Source organism: Oncorhynchus tshawytscha, linkage group LG04, assembly GCF_018296145.1.
Source record: "Oncorhynchus tshawytscha isolate Ot180627B linkage group LG04, Otsh_v2.0, whole genome shotgun sequence".
Lineage (NCBI taxonomy): Eukaryota > Metazoa > Chordata > Actinopteri > Salmoniformes > Salmonidae > Oncorhynchus > Oncorhynchus tshawytscha.
In genome coordinates, this window is record NC_056432.1 from 18,393,748 (window position 1) to 18,412,689 (window position 18,942).

Below are 18,942 nucleotides of genomic sequence, written 5' to 3' on the forward strand. Positions count from 1 at the left end.
GGTGTTCCTTTGGGGGGATCCTATCCACTGAAGTTGAGTCAAGTTTTTAAAAATCAAGGCACCAGCTGCAACACAATTTGTAGTTACCCAACTTTGGGCATTCAAGTTCTGCTAACATACATTCCTGAGTTATCTCAACACATTTGTTATATCTGGAGTACTTCTCCTGTCCTATCCGGTGTCCTGTGTGAATTTAACTATGCTCTCTCTAATTCTCTCTTTCTCTCTTTCTTTCTCTCTCTCGGAGGACCTGAGCCCTAGGACCATGCCTCAGTACTACCTGACATGATGACTCCTTGCTGTCCCCAGTCCACCTGGCTGTGCTGATGCTCCAGTTTCAACTGTTCTGCCTGTGATTATTATTATTTGACCATGCTGGTAATTTATGAACATCTGAACATCTTGGCCATGTTCTGTTATAATCTCCACCCGGCACAGCCAGAAGAGGACTGGCCACCCCACATAGCCTGGTTCCTATCTAGGTTTCTTCCTAGGTTTTGGCCTTTCTAGGGAGTTTTTCGTAGCCACTGTGCTTCTACACCTGCATTGCTTGCTGTTTGGGGTTTTAGGCTGGGTTTTTGTATAGCACTTTGAGATATCAGCTGATGTACAAAGGGCTATATAAATAAATTTGATTTGATTTGCCAATGTTGAATAAACTAGAAATAGTACTGCAGCTAGTTGCCTTGATTTAAAAAAAAAATGTATCAACTTTTGATTTCAAGTCCTCTCAACTTAAAGATGTAAGGGTATCAGATGAACTATACATTTATGTTGGATGAACTATAATATAGATGTTTCCTCAACTATGGAATTACTTTGTTATTGACAGATAATTTCTAGTTTCAGTCATGATCTAATTACTGGACCAGAAAGTTTTTTTCTTTCAAATGCTTCCTGACTAACCCCAGAATATGTCCTGACTAACCCCAGAATATGTCCTGACTAACCCCAGAATACGTCCTGACTAACCTCAGAATACGTCCTGACTAACCTCAAAATATGTCCTGACTAACCCCAGAATATGTCCTGACTAACCCCAGAATACGTCCTGACTAACCCCAGACTACGTCCTGACTAACCCCAGACTAGATAATCAGGTACAACAATCTCACTAATGGTTCAAACAAATCCATTTTTTGGCTATATCTGGTGTAATGCATCATATTTTAGTCTATATGTTATAATTGTAAACTGTCCCTGACAAGTATATTGACTAAAATAATTCAGAATACATCTTGCTAAAAGGCGTCCAGAAAACATTTAGAGACATTTATTTTAAGCCAACACAGTGTTTTAAATTGGGTCTTAGCAAACTAAACTCTTTTGTGTGATCAACTCAGCTATGTGTTGCAATATTTAAGTTCACACAAGTTCACACAACATTGTTTTTCAAATTCAACTCACATTGAACAGAAATCAATAGGGTTAGAGGATTATTTCATGTCAACTCAACAATTTCCCAATTTTAAGTCTAGCCAACTTGAATATTTAAGCAACATGGAATTTTCTTAGTTGCATTTTTTTTAAGTGTAGGTGGAGTTGAAGAGGAAGGATGAAGTGGAGGGAGAGGAGGGAAAGGGCTGGGGGTAGTCGAGGACCTCTTGTCCCCATACAACCTCTGTTCTACAGAGCACCCCTGTGCCTCTCATTGAGATGTTTTGTGTAGTGTGTAGTGTGTGTGTGTCCTAGCAGATGTGATTCCTCCAATGCCAATGAAGGCAGTTTGACTGGTGCTCGAGAGAGAAGGCTTAATGAATGTTCACAGTGTCACCATGGACACATTTGTTTGATACTTTTTTAGGCCAGAGAACGTGCAGTTGGCACTCTCTCTCTGTGTGTGTATGTGCACGCATGTGCACGCGTGTGTCTGTGTTGGGAGAAGGCACTAGAACAAAAAGGTCCTTTTGTGTTAGAGAGGAAGTTAGAGACGCCACCTTTTGGTTGAAGTGAAAAGTCATCAGTTTACTATCAACGTGTTCCACAATATTTTACAGTTTTCTTTTTTATCACTTTAGTACTGTTTTCACAAGTAATGTGGTGATGTTTTTTGGGGGCCCAGTGGCCCTGTCTAACTTAGGTGTTTTGCTAAAAAAAATATAATTATCTGGCTAATAACGGGGGCTTCAAGGGAAACAAATGGGCCGGTATGCGTGTGTGCATGTGTTGCATACTGCTCATCAAGCTTTGATTATTTTAATCATGCATTATTGTAATAGTGAACGCCCCCCAAAAATATGTGCACCCCTTGGGGTCCCAAGGACCGAGTTTGGGAAAAGCTGTAAGAGTTGAGTACCCATGGTATAAAGAAAGACAAGAATACAACAGAAAGCAGAAAGTGCATTTTTGTGGGGAAGGGGACTAGACATGTGAATAGGTGACTATTGAAACATTCCTCTGCCTTTGTGAGACTTTACTTTCTGACTGCACGCACTTCTTTAGTATCTTTTTAGGTGTCTTTGACACGGAAAAGCCTGCGGCTATATTAAGATTCATAAGCCAAATGATCGTTTGTAATATAACACACATATTGATACAGACAGATGTCTAGACTGCCTCCACATGTACCCTCTCAAATTCTCACACAGACATATCCGCCGGTTGCCATGGTGATCCTTAATTATATTGAAGTAAGGCTTCATTGTTGTGGCCAAATAAAGTGCTCACTATTGATTGCAATTAGGAAATGTATCTACTATTACCATTGATTTTAATAAGGTAAGATGTTTATGCATTGATGAAAGAATATGACTAAGTGTCACACACCAATACAAATACACTTTGTGTGGGCTATTATACGCTTGCTTGCGCACGCAGGCACACTTATAATGCAATTCTTAATAATACGTGCAGAGTAAAAGAACACAGGCACATGGTTGAAGAGGTGGTGGTTAGGGCTGGGCGATAAATCAATATCAATAATTATCGAGGTAATTACTTCCCTCAATAGCGATATAAAGACGTTTAGATTCATTTTCGATAATGTCGATATAGAATAATTAGGTACAGCAGTCCATTTCACCCCTGACGCAGCAGGAACATGCGGAGAAGTGACAATATGCACGTGGAGAGGTATACGCCCACAAAAACCACTTAGCACCTCGAGTGATGGAGAAGCCACTATTAACCACAAAATGAGTGATGTAGGCGAAAACAGTGGCAGTGATAGCCATGGAGAAGGAGAAGCTTCCAACGAATAAATTATTAACCACAAAATGAGTGATGTAGGCGAAAACAGTGGCAGTGATAGCCATGGAGAAGGAGAAGCTTCCAACGAATAAATTATTAACCACAAAATGAGTGATGTAGGCGAAAACAGTGGCAGTGATAGCCATGGAGAAGGAGAAGCTTCCAACGAATAAATTATTAACCACAAAATGAGTGATGTAGGCGAAAACAGTGGCAGTGATAACCATGGAGAAGGAGAAGCTTCCAACGAATAAATTATTAACCACAAAATGAGTGATGTAGGCGAAAACAGTGGCAGTGATAGCCATGGAGAAGGAGAAGCTTCCAACGAATAAATTATTAACCACAAAATGAGTGATGTAGGCGAAAACAGTGGCAGTGATAGCCATGGAGAAGGAGAAGCTTCCAACGAATAAATTATTAACCACAAAATGAGTGATGTAGGCGAAAACAGTGGCAGTGATAGCCATGGAGAAGGAGACGCTTCCAACGAATAAATTATTGATAAAAGGGGTTAAACTGTTTCAGTAATTTGGAAGTGGTTTGGCTTTTTGAAGTTTGACAGTGGCTACGAAGTCTGGTAACCTTTTTCATCTGAAGCAAAAATCACTCTTTGGAACATGAAGAAAGTTTGACTTTGCGCCACGGTATTGATAAACTTCCCTCAAGCTCCAGGCCAATCTAGGGATGTTTGCCCGAAGCAGTCAATACTGATAGTGTTTATGCCCTACAAGCAAACATCAAAAAGACAAAGACATCACAAATGCTATTATGCATTGCATTACTAAGGACATGCTACCAATTAGCACAGTCGAAAAGGAAGGTTTCAAGAGGCTTATCAATTTAATTGACCCCAGGGTATGTGCTCCCTGGCCGCAAACATGGAACAATTTTCCTTAAAGTATAATTTTATGTGTAGCGCACATAATAAAAAAATTAACCTTTATTTAACTTGGCAAGTAAGGTTAAGAACAATTTCTTATTTACAATGACAGCCTATCGGGGAACAGTGGGTTAACTGCCTTGTTCAGGGGTAGAACAACAGATTTGTACCTTGTCAGCAAAACAACAGTCTCAACGTCAACAGTGAAGAGGTGACTCTGGGATGCTGACGTTCTAGGCAGAGTTCCTCTGTCCAGTGTCTGTGTTCCTTTGCCCATCTTAATCTTTTGTTTCTATTGGCCAGTCTGAGATATGTTTTTCTTTGCAACTCTGACTAGAAGGCCAGTATCCCGGAGTCGCCTCTTCACTGTTGACGTTGAGACGGGTGTTTTGCGGGTACTATTTAGTGAAGCTGCCAGGCATCAGTTGTGAGGCATCTGTATCTCAAACTAGACACTCTAATGTACTTGTCCTCAGTTGTGCCCCGGGGCCTCCCACTCTTCTTTTTATTCTGGTTAGAGCCAGTTTGCGCTGTTCTGTGAAGGGAGTAGTACACAGCGTCATACAAGATCTTAAGTTTCTTGGCAATTTCTCACATGGAATAGCTTTAATTTCTCTGAACAAGAATAGACTGACGAGTTTCAGGAAGAAAGTTATTTGTTTCTGGCCATTTTGAGCCTGTAATTGAACCCACAAATGCTGATGCTCCAGATACTCAACTAGTCTAAAGAAGGCCAGTTGTATTGCTTCTTTAATCAGAACAACAGTTTTCAGCTGTGCTAACATACTTGCAAAAGTGTTTTCTAATGATCAATTAGCCTTTTAAAATTATAAACTTGGATTATTAACACAACATGCCATTGGAACACAGGAGTGATGGTTTCTGATATTGAGCCTCTGTACGCCTATGTAGATATTTCCTAAAAAAAAATCTGCCGTTTCCAGCTACAATAGTCATTTACAACATTAACAATGTCTACACTGTATTTCTGATCAATTTGATGTTATTTTAATGGACAAAAAAAAAAAATCTTTCAAAAACAAGGACATTTCTAAGTGACCCCAAACTTTTGAACGGTAGTGTATGTACTGAAAATATTAAATACATTTTACTGTATGCATCCATTTGTTTACCTTGTGACTGCTAAAAAGATCATATAAATATTGAGGAGACTTAGAAAGACATGAAATCACCACGGCGACAACAAGGAGAGTACGATAATAATAAAGGTTTTCAGTGGACATGGACTGAAAATTAGCAAGACAAAGAGGGAAAGACAAAGCGAGAGAGAGGGATGGTCTTTTGACGGCAATTCATGCACATTGGTTATGACTGCCCTGTGCCAGGAACATAATGAGTCAACTGATCAATGACCCGGTCGATGCGAGCTGTTTTGACATTGTACATTAAGCACTAACTAATTGCTAGATTGCTAAATGCTTTTAAAAAACATATCCAGGACAATCAATAATGCAATCGCTCACACTCACACACACATAATACTGTCAGGGACAGGCAAGGAGAGAGGAGTTGTTGTGGTCCATGAACATGGGAGTTGTGGTTTAGGACTAACTGTGATTTTGGTTGGGTTTCATTCTCAGTGGAATTGTTGATTTGTTTCACAGCTCGGGTTGACCACCACCCATTTAAAGAGCTCAATGGAAGTGAAAGGTGGTTTAACGTTAAATGTGTTTAATGTACATAGTGTGTGTGTGTGTGTGTGTGGTTGTGCGAGTGTATGAGTTCTTGATAATTGCGTACTGATGATTTCATAGGTCAGGGAAAGTGAGAACATGATTTATCTCAGAGTAACAAGGTCAGTGTGAGTAAGAGAGTGTGTGTGTGTAATATGGTGAGGGACATTGTGAATGATAATCCAGTCAATCGCTTTCCTTACAAGAAAGAGGAATTTCAAAATCCTTTCCATTCATTTTGAAGCGGAGTGAGGCTGGAGGTTGCTGGAGGTCTCCCCTTGTGTATAAATGTTTAACAGTACAGGGTGGACACGTGGCATTACAGTTCAGCTACACAGGCTGTTATTGTTGTACAGAGGAGCACATAAAACAGCCTGCCTGTAAACCATGTTAAGTGCAGCTGGATTCACTAGTTGATGACAGGCGGGGGGAGGGGTGTCAATTTATTCAATTGAAATCCACTTCCTGGATGGAAAATTGCCCATTGTTTTCTATAAGGCTTGATCGAATTGAACATTTCATTTACTCCACCTTGCTTCATAGTGTGGCTGACATTTTTTATTTTCAACATGCGAAAATAGTGTAAAGACCTGTGTTGCCGTCTCAGCATGTTCTGATCCGTACACAATCGATGAAGCCCCTCCCCTCACAAGCCGCCCATCACGACCACGCTCACTATCTGTTACCCTCTTCATGTTACGGTTGAGTTCCATATGAAATTGGATCATGTGGTCACCTGGAACACTGTGAATCAAATCAAATCAAATCAGAAGAAGCAGACAGAAGATTGATGCCAAGCTAAAGAAAGCTGCACACTGGAAAACCACCTAACCACTGCTGCCCTGGGAGAGGGAGGCTTCATTAAGTACACAAGTAACACTGATCCCCGGTCAGGTACACGAGGATCACAGGAATGTGATGAAAGGAAAACCACACTTTTAGCACTGACTTTGGGTCAGATATCAAATGGATCACACAGGTTTATTCATAAAGGTCCAAAACAAGCACACAACACTGACTTGGCTCCATTATAGGCCTTACAACAATAACCTTGCTAATGTTGATGTAACGTTGCTATCCCCAGGACCCCCCTCCCTTGTGTGCCTCTCCCCACAGCCCCCCCTTCCCAAGCTCCAAGTTGTCTCCCGTGCCTTCCTTCCTCCCATCTCCCTCCAGTAGCAATTACACAGATAAATTATTAATCATTATAATAATCAATCAATAATGCTCTTTCTATACCACTTAATAATTGACATATCCAGAAAGAACCTCTACCCTTCGTAGAGTGTGTGTCAATTTGTTCAATGCTATTTTAAGCTTAAGGGTTAGGTTTTGGGGTTAAGGTTAGGGTTTTGGGATTAGGGTTTGTTTTAAAGTTAGATTAAGGGGTAGGGTTAGGTTTAGGGAATATGGATTTTTATTTTATTATTTTTTTGAATTTTGCCCCTTTTTCTCCACAATTTCATGGTATCCAATTGTTAGAAGCTACTATATTGTCTCATCGCTACAACTCCCGTACGGGAGTGTATTAGAGGACGCATGAAAGTCATGCGTCCTCTGATACACAACCCAACCAAGCCACACTGCTTCTTAACACAGCGCGCATCCAACCCGGAAGCCAGCCGCAACAATGTGTCAGAGGAAACACCGTGCACCTGGCAACCTTGGTTAGCGTGCACTGCGCCCGGCCCGCCACAGGAGTCGCTGGTGCGCGATGAGACAACATTAACATTTTTACTCACAAAAATAAAGCAGTGTGTAACAGTATAACTTTAGACCGTCCCCTCGCCCATACCCGGGCGCAAACCAGGGACCCTCTGCACACATCAGTCCCCCACGAAGCATCGTTACCCATCGCTCCACAAAAGCCGCGGCCCTTGCAGAGGAAGGGGAACCACTACTTCAAGGTCTCAGAGCAAGTGACGTCACCGATTGAAACGCTATTTAGCGTGCACCGCTAACTAAGCTAGCAGTTTCACATCCGTTACATGTGTTCATAAGACAGTAAATGTTTCCAGAGTAATAATGTGATGTGTCATAATAATGTGATCTTTCTATAGTATGGCTATAGGCCACATAAACCAGGGTCAGAATAGAACCATGACACAGATACAGGTTTCTCTAATCACAGCCAGTCTTTCTCACTCTAACCGTCTCATCTGAGCAACAAACCCATGCACAAACATCCACCTCTAGAGTCTAGGCTAGCCCTCTCTAGCTACAGTACCATCATGGTTTGTTTTGCGGGTACTGCATTGGCTCTTATGAGGAGGGCCAGACACCTCAGATATGACAAACATCAAGGCCTGTATGCATAAAGCATCTCAGAGTAGGAGTGCTGATCTAGAAGTCTGGGTAATCAAAAATAATCTTGCTCAGGTATCCCTCAACACTCACCGTTTTAAACTTTTAACCAAACACTGTGATATCTAACACAGTGAAAAGGAGATGACACTTGAACACCCTCAGGGGGAGCAGAGGCTTGTGGGAGATTAGTGTTGTAATGACGGGTTCCTCTGGGGCTTCCTGTCACAACTAAACAACTGGAGGCTCAAGGAGATTCCAGCACCAATACCAACGCCTCTATCAGAACAGCTTGCGGTAAAAACAAACATGTCCTCTCATTGACTCTAGCCGGCTTAATCATGGGGCGTGTCTGCCCAAGGTTGCAAATTCATGGGGTGAATAGTTATTTTGCTGCAAACTGTGTGTACGGGGCCTCTGTCCCTGACCCTTCAACACTGCACCCTAAATGACCTGCTAGCAGGACCTTTCAGACAAGAATGTTAAGCTCAAACTATGGTTCTGATTGTTGTGACTTGTTGTGATGGAAGTGAAGCGCTATTTGATTGACAATTCTGTAATTCCTTACTAAATATACTGTGTCTTTCACCTGTCACATGTCCAGCAGCTATGCTCTTCTTCCCTCACCTGTTATTCTCAGGCCAGTTAAAGACCTGCACATGTTTGATAGGGCTGGTGGTGGGAGTGGGTGTAAGAGAGTGAGTCAGTGTGAGTGAGTCAGTGTGAGTGTAAGCGTGAGAGAGAGAGAGAGTGAGATGCTTGCAGGTTAACTATGCTCATGAGAGGGTGTGTGTGTGCTCCAGTGTCTCTCTTGGAGCCTGCTTGCCCCCTGCTTTAACCTGAAGGTTATTGCTTTTAACTCAGACGGTGTCCATCGACATCCCAGTCGACCTGGGCAGGACCCGCTGTCATAGGACTAGCCCATCAGTCGTCAGCTAATGTCCATCAGTCACTCACTCCATCACAAACATCCCAGCTAGTACATTTGGAAGTTGTGGGAATGGAACGTTTTTTAAAAACGTTCTGAGAATGGAATGTATGTTTTTATATAACATTCTTAGATCATTCTCTGAACGTTACTAAAGTTTTCTTGTGGTTTTTAAGGAAAGTGTTCTTAACGTTCTCTGAACAATTTGAGAACATGGCTTTAAATAGAATCATGAGGAAACCTGTAGGAAACGTTCTGGTGTAGTACTGAAATTCTCACAGAAGAACGTTGTTTCTTAACGTTCTCTGAACTATTTGAGAACATCCCTAATTTTAAACCAGTTGGAAAACATTTCTAGATCATTACCAAAAAAGTAATGAAATATCAAGAAATAGTTTTTTGTGTGTCAATTTCCTTAAATATTCCAAAGCCAAGCAACTATCCTGCACCATTACCAGAAAGTTGTGGGAAGGTTGTATGCAAAATGACCATAATAGGAGAAAGACGCTTTCACCAAGCTCTAAGAAAACATACGGTTCTCTGAACGTTATGTGCTATTTAGGATACATGTTCCTTTTTCTTCGCCCTCGCTCTCTCTTTGGCACTCACACTCTTTCACATCTCAACATTGTCCTCATACGTAAATGTGAGTTTGACCTCTGGTACCCTAGACATTGGAAAGACTACAGAATAAATAACCAGCCCCTGGGTAATACATTGTCTCATGAGTCTGTTTTCAACAGAGTTATAAACTAGGGCACAAAAATACTACAGTATGTCAGTCTGTATGTTATTATTTTTAACTGCCCCATCTATCACCAGGCCAGTGAGAGCTCTGGCTATAGGGCACCACTTCCTGTTCTCCCACAATGACAACCTGATATGCCCGAGAGAATGAAAGAGGGAGAGAGACAGAGCGAGCGAGAGGAAGAGCGAGAGAGGGAGAAGAGACAGAGAAACAGAGAGAGAGCAAAGAGATGCACACAGACACAGAAAGCAAAGAGCCCCAGCTCTTTTTATTTTATTTACCTTTATTTAACTAGGCAAGTCAGTTAAGAACAAATTCTTATCTTCAACGACGGCCTAGATGCGCTTCGACTTCTATGCGCGCTTCGAGTAACACTGAAGCATGCATGACAGCACCAGCTGTTCTGGACGACTGTGTGATCACACTCTCCAAAGCCGATGTGAGTAAGACCTTTAAACAGGTCAACATTCACAAGGCCGCAGGGTTACCAGGACGTGTACTTCAAGCATGCGCTGACCAACTGGCAAGTGTGTTCACTTACATTTTCAACCTCTCCCTGGCCGAGTCTGTAATACCAACATGCTTCAAGAACACCACGATAGTCCCTGTGCCCAAGAACACTAAGGTAACCTGCCTAAATGACTACTGACCCATAGCACTCACGTCTGTAGTCATGAAGTGCTTTGAAAGGCTGGTCATGGCTCACATCAACACCACTATCCCAGAAACCCTAGACCCACTCCAATTTGCATACCTCCCCAACAGATCCACAAATGATGCAATCTCTATTGCACTCCACACTGCCCTTTCCCACCTGGACAAAAGGAACACCTACGTGAGAATGCTATTCATTGACTACAGCTCAGCATTCAACACCATAGTGCCCTCAAAGCTCATCACTAAACTAAGGACCCTGGGACTAAACACCTCCCTCTGCAACTGGATCCTGGACTTCCTGACAGGCTGCCCCCAGGTGGTAAGAGTTGGTAACAACACATCTGCCACTCTGATCCTCAACACGAGGGCCCCTCAGGGCTGTGAGCAGCGATGAGACAGCCTATAGGGAGGTCAGAGACCTAGCATTGCGGTGCCAGGATAACAACCTCTCCCTCAACGTGATCAAGACAAAGGAGATGATCGTGAACTACAGGAAAAGGAGAGCCAAGCACACCTCCATTCTCATCGATGGGGCTGTACTGGAGCAGGTTGAGCGCTTCAAGTTCCTTGGTGTCCACATCACCAATGAACTGTCATGGTTCAAACACACCAAGACAGTCGTGAAGAGGGCAGGACAACGCCTATTCCCCTCAGGAGTGAAAAGATTTGGCATGGGTCCTCAGATCCTCAAAAATTTGACAGCTGCATCATCAAAAGCATCCTGACTGGTTACATCACTGCCTGGTATGGCAACTGCTCGGCCTCCGACCGCAAGGCACTACAGAAGGTAGTGCGTACGGCCCAGTACATCACTGGGGCCACATTTCTGCCATCCAGGACCTCTAATACCAGGCGGTGTCAGAGGAAGGCCCTAAAAATGTCCAAAGTCTCCAGCTAGTCACAGATTGTTCTCTCTGCTACCGCACAAGTCTAGGTCCAAAAGGCTTCTAAACAGCTTCTACCCCCAAGCCATAAAACTCCTGAACAGCTAACCAAATAGCTACCCGGACAATTTGCATTGATTGCATTCATTTCAAACTTCACATTTCTCTAGTAAAGGCTACTTATCGTAATGAACGATGGCAGCAAAATGCCTGCGATAATTAATCGGTATGGTCGGTGTCGATCATTTTCGGTTTATCGTCCCAGCTCTAGCCTGTACCCTGTCCCTATCTCATTACCACAACTCACGGCCTGTTCCATTCACATCCCATTTTAATTGGTCTCGAGAATTGGGTTTATTTGCATATGCATGTGAACAGGAATCGCATCGGAGGAGAGGGAGATAGAATGTAGATGGAGAGAAAAGAAAAACATTTGTGAAGAGGCTGAATGAATAACACGCTGGACGGGAGTAAGCGCGTCCTAGAAAATAGGTCTACAGTTACCGTGGCAACGTGAGGTTGAAGTCAGCTCCGCTTTCCACATAACCAATTATGCCCATGTGAGTATGTCAGAGAGAAAGTGTGTGTGTGTGTGGATTTTTTTAAAGCTTAGGTTGAAGGTCTGATGGCCAGTTTGGCAGGGACAAAGTATACAGTTGGGCACGGACACTTATGTTAATTGCCCATGTCGTATAAGGGCCTCAGCTTAGGCCAATAAGAGACTGTGAGACTGAAAGCCGTGCATGGCGCCCAAGTGATGTGTGTGTGTGGGTGTGATGAACATGGCGATCTTCGGCAGCAGCTGAATGCCCCCCTCCATCGTCAGACAGAGAGAAGCCGGAACTGTAATTGGGTTGGGGGCGGAGGACGTCTTTTAGTTCTTTGTTCACCACATTTCCGAGCGTGTGATTGACACAGGGGAGGGCAGGCAGAGACAGGAAGTGGGGCGTAGGGCTGAAAGAGGAAAGAGCTGTTGATGCACTACCTCTCTGATTAACATTTTACTCCACTACTAATCCTCCTCCTAACACAAGGCTCTCTCAGTGTCCTGCAGCTTTTCTCTTCTCCTCTGCTGTCACTCTGCCCATCAGCGGCACAATGCGATGACAGAGAGAGAGGTTGACTGCATGTCCTCCAGACAGGTGGCTCTTTGGCTGATTTATTGACATGCACACTGTACAAATGAATTAATATGCTCTGTCTTCAATGACTCCTCTTTCATTCTAGATTTCCCTCTGTCCAATGTCCAGGTTGTCTGTAGGTCGTTGGTTTGGAGACACCACCCTCTCTCCATGTGTCCCCTGATGAACTTTAACCTTCTCCATGAAGCTTTGTCTAACCCATAGAGAATGAGAGGGCTCTAGTGGTCAAAATGACTTTTTAGCATGGGCAGCGCCATAGAGGGCCTCCACCATGCATCTGCCATTTTAAAGTAGTCAACTGGGTGGGGATTCCTATGGGTTGTAGCCTCAATGGTGCTGCCCATGCTATCACAGACGCTATAATGGCACAGAAATAAAGAGGAGTCCACTTTCTGTATCAATGGTCCGACCTCAGATTGGCATATACAGCCAGAGGGGCATTAGCGGTGGGCACACACATCACTTGCACTCAAACAGAATCAACAAACACCTCTAAAACACATACACCACACACACAAAACACATCCTTCAAAACAAAATACTCACTCGGGCTCAACATTCACATGATTAAATGGATAATAATACACCGCAAAATGATCCAGATATTTTCACATTCACATTTATTTCCCATGATTTCATTGCAAGCTTCAACTTATTTGTGTTACAATCAAATTAAAAGGTTTAGTCAGTTTTCTTTTTTTACTCCCACAAACAGAGCGTTTGGCTGCCCAGTTCTATGGTGGTCTAGCATTTCCATCTACTAAACACACACACACACACACACACAAGGTGCGTCTCACAAATAAAATAAAACTAAATAAATAAGAATAACATTAAAATAGTCATGCACCGACTGTACAAACACAACAAAAACCTAATAGCTACTTACATCTAGAAAAAATACAAGTAAAAAATAAAATATCTAAACTACTCCCAGATAGCACCATCCTTCCTAAAACTCAGTACCATTGCATTGTACGGACAACCACCTAAGCTTACAGGCAGACTAGAGAAATACATATACTTCTCAGTAGCAGAAAACAGATCCACAACATCAATGTCAGTTTTGGCCTGAGCTTTTGACCTTTTACTGTGAGGTGGATTGTAAAAGTGCCTTTTCTTCTGCCCTGTACCTGTGTTCATGTGTACGGTATGCATGTTGATGTGTTACATGTGCAAATAGTTCTACTTTGCATACTACCTTTCCGGTATGCCAATTGTGCGCTACCGTTATTAGTAGGTAATTGAGACATACTGTACTATTTATGCAAATACGACCAAGGTGTACATTCCATCTCAACTTGTGTCTAACCATAGAATTACCTATAGACATACGTAAATAGATATTTAGAAATTCTCTTTGTGTAACACTTTTCATGACAAATGGCGACATTGCAACAAAACCCTTGTGAAAACGTATTAGTCTAATGTGTCTATTCATTCTATAACGCTCTAAATCTGCATGAGATATGCAAGGCAGATATAGCATGGATGTGGTATCCATGATGCACCAAGGCCAGAGGGAGAGGAGTAAGTAACTTCAGAGCAAAATGGGGATATCTGGTTGGGTAGTGATCAGGGGGTTTGAGCTAGGTGAGTGAGTCTCTATGGTTGTTGGACTCGGAGTCGGAGAGGTGGTTGTCGTGGGGGTCGGCGGTGTTGGGGTCGTTGTCGGGTTCATCGCCACTCTCGGCGCTGTAGTCCACCTCCTCCATGAAGGATGCCTCTTCATCCTCCAACAAGTATGTACTAGGGGTGCTGCTTGACAACACAACACACAGACAGACCATCATTCTAGGCAGGCTCAATGTGTGAAATAGGACTAACATAAAACACCCACCAAATGATTAAAACACAAAGTATTTGAAAGAAAACAAATATTTGACCATGGGTCTGGACAGAAATTAGGTATAATGATTTATAAGATTTCAGAAAGAAATTCAGAAGATAAAACTAGTGTTCAGGCACGTAAAATAATACAAACCCAATGACAAAAATCAAATCAATCACTAGTTGTGCTACGTTTCTGATAGAGACATCTCTTCTTACGCATTGGTTTAGTGGTTTAATGGATAAATGTCTCAGATGTTTAGTGGTTTTAGTGTTTTTTAAATGGTTTTTAATGGTGTGAGGTCTTTGAAAGAGGATCCTGTGGAGACAGTGGATGGTTGGGGTTCAGTCATTGACCCCTGCTCCCCGCCCCAACCCTCTCTCTGCCCCAGAAAAGGGTAAAGTGGATTAGGAGGAGGGTGTGACGGGTTGTAATGGGATGGACAGAGTGCTGTCTGGAGAGGAGTATTAAGATCCCAGAGTGAGAGAGCTTCAGCCATTACAGTCCATTAGAGAAAGACTGCAAGGGCCGCACTTACACCGGACTGGCCACACACACACGTGCATGCACACAAAGGCCACACACACACACACACACACACACACACACACACACACACACACGTGCATGCACACACACACACACACACACACACACACACACACACACACACACGTGCATGCACACAAAGGCCACACACACACACACCACACACACACACACGTGCATGTACTGTACACATACAGGGCCTATTGAACATCTATACAGCCCTTGCATATGCTTCTAATTTTGTTGCCTTAAAATTAAATCTAAAAAATGAATACATTATATTTTTTGTCCTACAGATTTACACAACCTAGCAATGTTGACAAAAACAATGTCCCTGAGAGTTGTGCAAGGTTGGTAGAATATTATTGTAAATTATTCACAGCTGTAATGGCAAAAGGTGCTTCTACCAATGTATTAACTCTGGGGTGTGAAGACATACACAATCAATATGTTCTCATTTTGTGTTTTTAGTCATTTGGAAAATGTTTTATAATTCTTCTTTCACTTTGAAAATGTGTAGATTGTAGGGAAAAAAACATATGTCATTACTTTATAGATTACATTTTATGGCAGAAAAATGTGAAGACTGTGCAAGGGGAATAGCCTTCCACAGAAACACACGCGCACATGCACAAAATTCCAATCCTATTGTTATATCATTGGTCTGATGATGAAATATTAAACGAGAAAAAGCATAAAGCTGTGATGAGCCTATAGCCAAGCCCTGAGGTCTCTAACCTGGCTACTTGATGGGAGTCAATGAATACAGTGCATTCGGAAAGTATTCCACATTATTCATTTTAAAACAAGGCTGTAATGTAACAAAGTCATTTTTTCCCTCAATCTACACACAATACCCCATAATGACAAAGCGAAACCAGTTTATTTTTTATTTTGTATACAAAAAAATGTATATAAAACTTATTTACATAAGTATTCAGACCCTTTGCTTTGAGACACCGAAATTGAGCTCAGGTGCATCCTGTTTCCATTGATCATCTACAACTTGATTGGAGTCCACCTGTGGTAAATTCAATTGATTGGACATGATTTGGAAAGGCACAAACCTGTCTATATAAGGTCCCACAGTTGACAGTGCATGTCAGAGCAAAAACCAAGCCATGAGGTCGAAGGAATTGTCCGTAGAGCTCCGAGACAGGATTGTGTCGAGGCACATATCTAGGGAAGGGTACCAAAACATTTCTGCAGCATTGAAGGTCCCCAAGAACACAGTGCCCTCCCATCATTCTTAAATGGAAGAAGTTTGGAACCACCAAGACTCTTCCTAGTGCTGGCCTTGCCAAACTGAGCAATCGAGGGAGAAGGGCCTTGGTCAAGGAGGTGACCAAGAATCCGATGGTCACTCTGACAGAGCTCCAGATTTCCTCCGTGGGGATGGGAGAACCTTCCAGAAGGACAACCATCTCTGCAGCACTCCACCAATCAGGCCTTTATGGTAGTGGCCAGACAGAAGCCACTCCTCAGTAAAAGGCACGACACTCTGCTTAGAGTTTGCCAATAGGCATCGAAAGGACTCTCAGACCATGAGAAACAAGATTCTTTGGCCTGAATGCCAAGCGTCACATCTCGAGGAAACCTGTCACCATCACTACGGTGAAGCATGGTTGTGGCAGCATCATGCTGTGGGGATGTATTTCAGCGACAAGGAGACTAGTCAGGAACGAGGGAAAGATGAAATGAGCAAAGTACAGAGAGATCCTGAAAACTTGCTTCAGAGCACTCAGGACCTCCGACTGAGGCGAAGGTTCACCTCCCAACAGGACAACGACCCTAAGCACACAGCCAAGACAACGCACGAGTGGCTTCGGGACAAGTCTCTGAATGTCCTTGAGTGGACCAGCCAGAGACTGGACTTGAACCCCATCAAATATCTCTGGAGAGACCTGGAAACAGCTATGCAGCGACGCTCCCAATCCAACCTGACAGAGCTTGAGAGGATCTGCAGAGAAGAATGGGGGAAAGTCCACAAATACAGGGGTGCCAAGCTTGCAGCATAATACCCAAGAAGACTTGAGGCTGTAGTCACTGCCAAAGGTGCTTCAACAAAGTACTGAGTAAAGGGTCTGAATACTTACGTAAATGTGGTTTTCAGTTTTTTTTTAATACATTTACAAACAAACACTTTGTCATTATTGGGTATTTTGTGTAGATTGATGAGGGGAAAACAACTATTTAATACATTTTATAATAAGGCTGTAACATAACAAAATGTGGAAAAAGTCAAGGGGTCTGAACACTTTCCTAATGCACTGTAAATACATGAATTATACATGGATAAATCAATAAATGCAAGAGGAGATTTGTAAAAAGCCACATTTAAATGTCATGAGGATTCTGAGGATGACAGCGGACGGTGCAGCTACACTACTGTCCTGAGTGTTGGCCATGCTGCAACTCTCAAACTAGTGTACCATGTATGGTTTATTGTTGGTAAGTGGGATTGTGTGTGTGACCTGGTAAGTGTGAGCGTGTCTAAGTGTGCGTGTGAGTGAGTGACCTGGTGGGGGGGTGTGTGTCTGACCTGGAGCCTTTGCAGCGTGTCTCCGTAAGGTCACTCTCGACGTCCAGCAAGTGTGCGTGGTTCCTCAGCTTCAGGGGGGAAGTTAGTCTCTTCAGTCTTAGCAGAGCCACACAGAACTGGGCTCCCATCTCCTCTAGCTCTCTGGTGCCTATCTGAAGACCCTGGACACACACACAATCACTTACTGTACAAACATTATATAAACATACACAAGCATGCATGCTCAGTGCACACACACATTATTTTAGGGCTGTCCCTGACTAAAAAAACCTCCTGGTTGACCGAGAGTCTGTTCTTCCATTTTAAAATGTGTATTTTCCATATATTAGACACATCCTATGTGTTTTAAATCAAATCAAATATATGCACTGAACTTGTCAGATGCTTTCAGCGCACTCTTTGATTAAATAATTAAGACACAAATAACTAAATGGAGTCCGACTGCAATTGATTTGATTGTACTGGGCCAGACGAAGACTTGCTGCGCTGTGTAAAAAAAGAAAAAAAAAGACAGTGAGTGACTGTGTGATTAGCACCCAATTGTCTCTGTCACCCCAGTCAGACGTGTGGTATAAATTTGACTATTTGTGGAAAATACTGGAGATCAAGAACAAGAAGGTAAGGAGCAAGGTCTGCCTGCATATTATGTGTGCCAAACAGGTGCTATTAGATTAGAATATCATTTTTCCAATGTAAACACTAAATCAATTATAAGCAAGTTTTTTTGTGAAGCATTTATTACAGCAAAGACTAAAAACTGCTGCATTCATTCGTGAATCCAATTTCCGAAATGGAACAGTTTGTTTACGCTAATTATTCAAGTGGCTTTATTATTTTATTTAAAAACTAAAATGCTTAATTGCATTTCAAATCATGAATGACTCATATGCTGTGAGATGACATGAACAAATTAATGATTGATACAGTACTGTAGCCTATAAAAAGTTGTTATATAGGCCGAAGTAAGTTACGGCATTAAGACTATACAGGATGTGGTCTTTGGCCTACAGCTCGATGGTGGTTATAAAAGGTTGCTATGCCAATCCTACCAATGATAATGACATTACTTATTAGTTTAATGATGATCATAAGAATAACAATAAGGAGATCAAGAAAAAGGAGGGTTATTATTTTTAAATCAATTATAAATAATATCAAAGGCTGTTCTAACGGGAAAAAAGTGTAACGCATTTATTACAGAATAGCGAAGATTAAAAACAGCCAAATTTGTTAGAAATTGTTGATCCGACATGTGGTTGCGTGAAGCTTGGCACTCACGGAATCAGTAGGCTATTAAACAAACACTCAAGCAGGATCTGTCATATTTCTGTGGCTAGATATATACAGTAGGGATGATTTATAAAGCCAGCCACATTTAACAGTTCGGCTATTGATTATAGACCTAATAAAGTTGGGGTTTCTTCTCTCCTCACTTTTCCTAGACAATTAAGGCAAGGGCTGTTTTCTAACTCTGCTGCTGCCTCCACTGCATTGTTCTCAACACCAATATGCTGGTTAACCTTGCTATTGTAAACATAGCAACATGGTCTAGGAAAAGGCGCCAATTCAACAGCGCACTGATGTGTTTCAC

The 18,942-nt window shown here is 42.3% G+C and overlaps 1 protein-coding gene across 9 annotated transcripts in view; it reads right to left on the bottom strand.

The window, feature by feature from the left end:
- Positions 1–13,032: 13,032 nt before the first annotated feature.
- Positions 13,033–18,942, bottom strand: part of agtpbp1 (ATP/GTP binding carboxypeptidase 1) — a 56,482-nt gene continuing 50,572 nt past the window's right edge. For all 9 annotated transcript variants that reach the window (XM_042320404.1, XM_042320401.1, XM_042320402.1 and 6 more), the window contains 2 exons: positions 17,352–17,512; positions 13,033–14,187 (listed from right to left, as the gene is read on the bottom strand). In XM_042320404.1, coding sequence (XP_042176338.1) covers positions 14,019–14,187; positions 17,352–17,512 — 330 coding nt within the window. In that variant the 3' untranslated portion in view covers positions 13,033–14,018. The remainder of the gene's footprint in view (positions 14,188–17,351; positions 17,513–18,942) is intronic.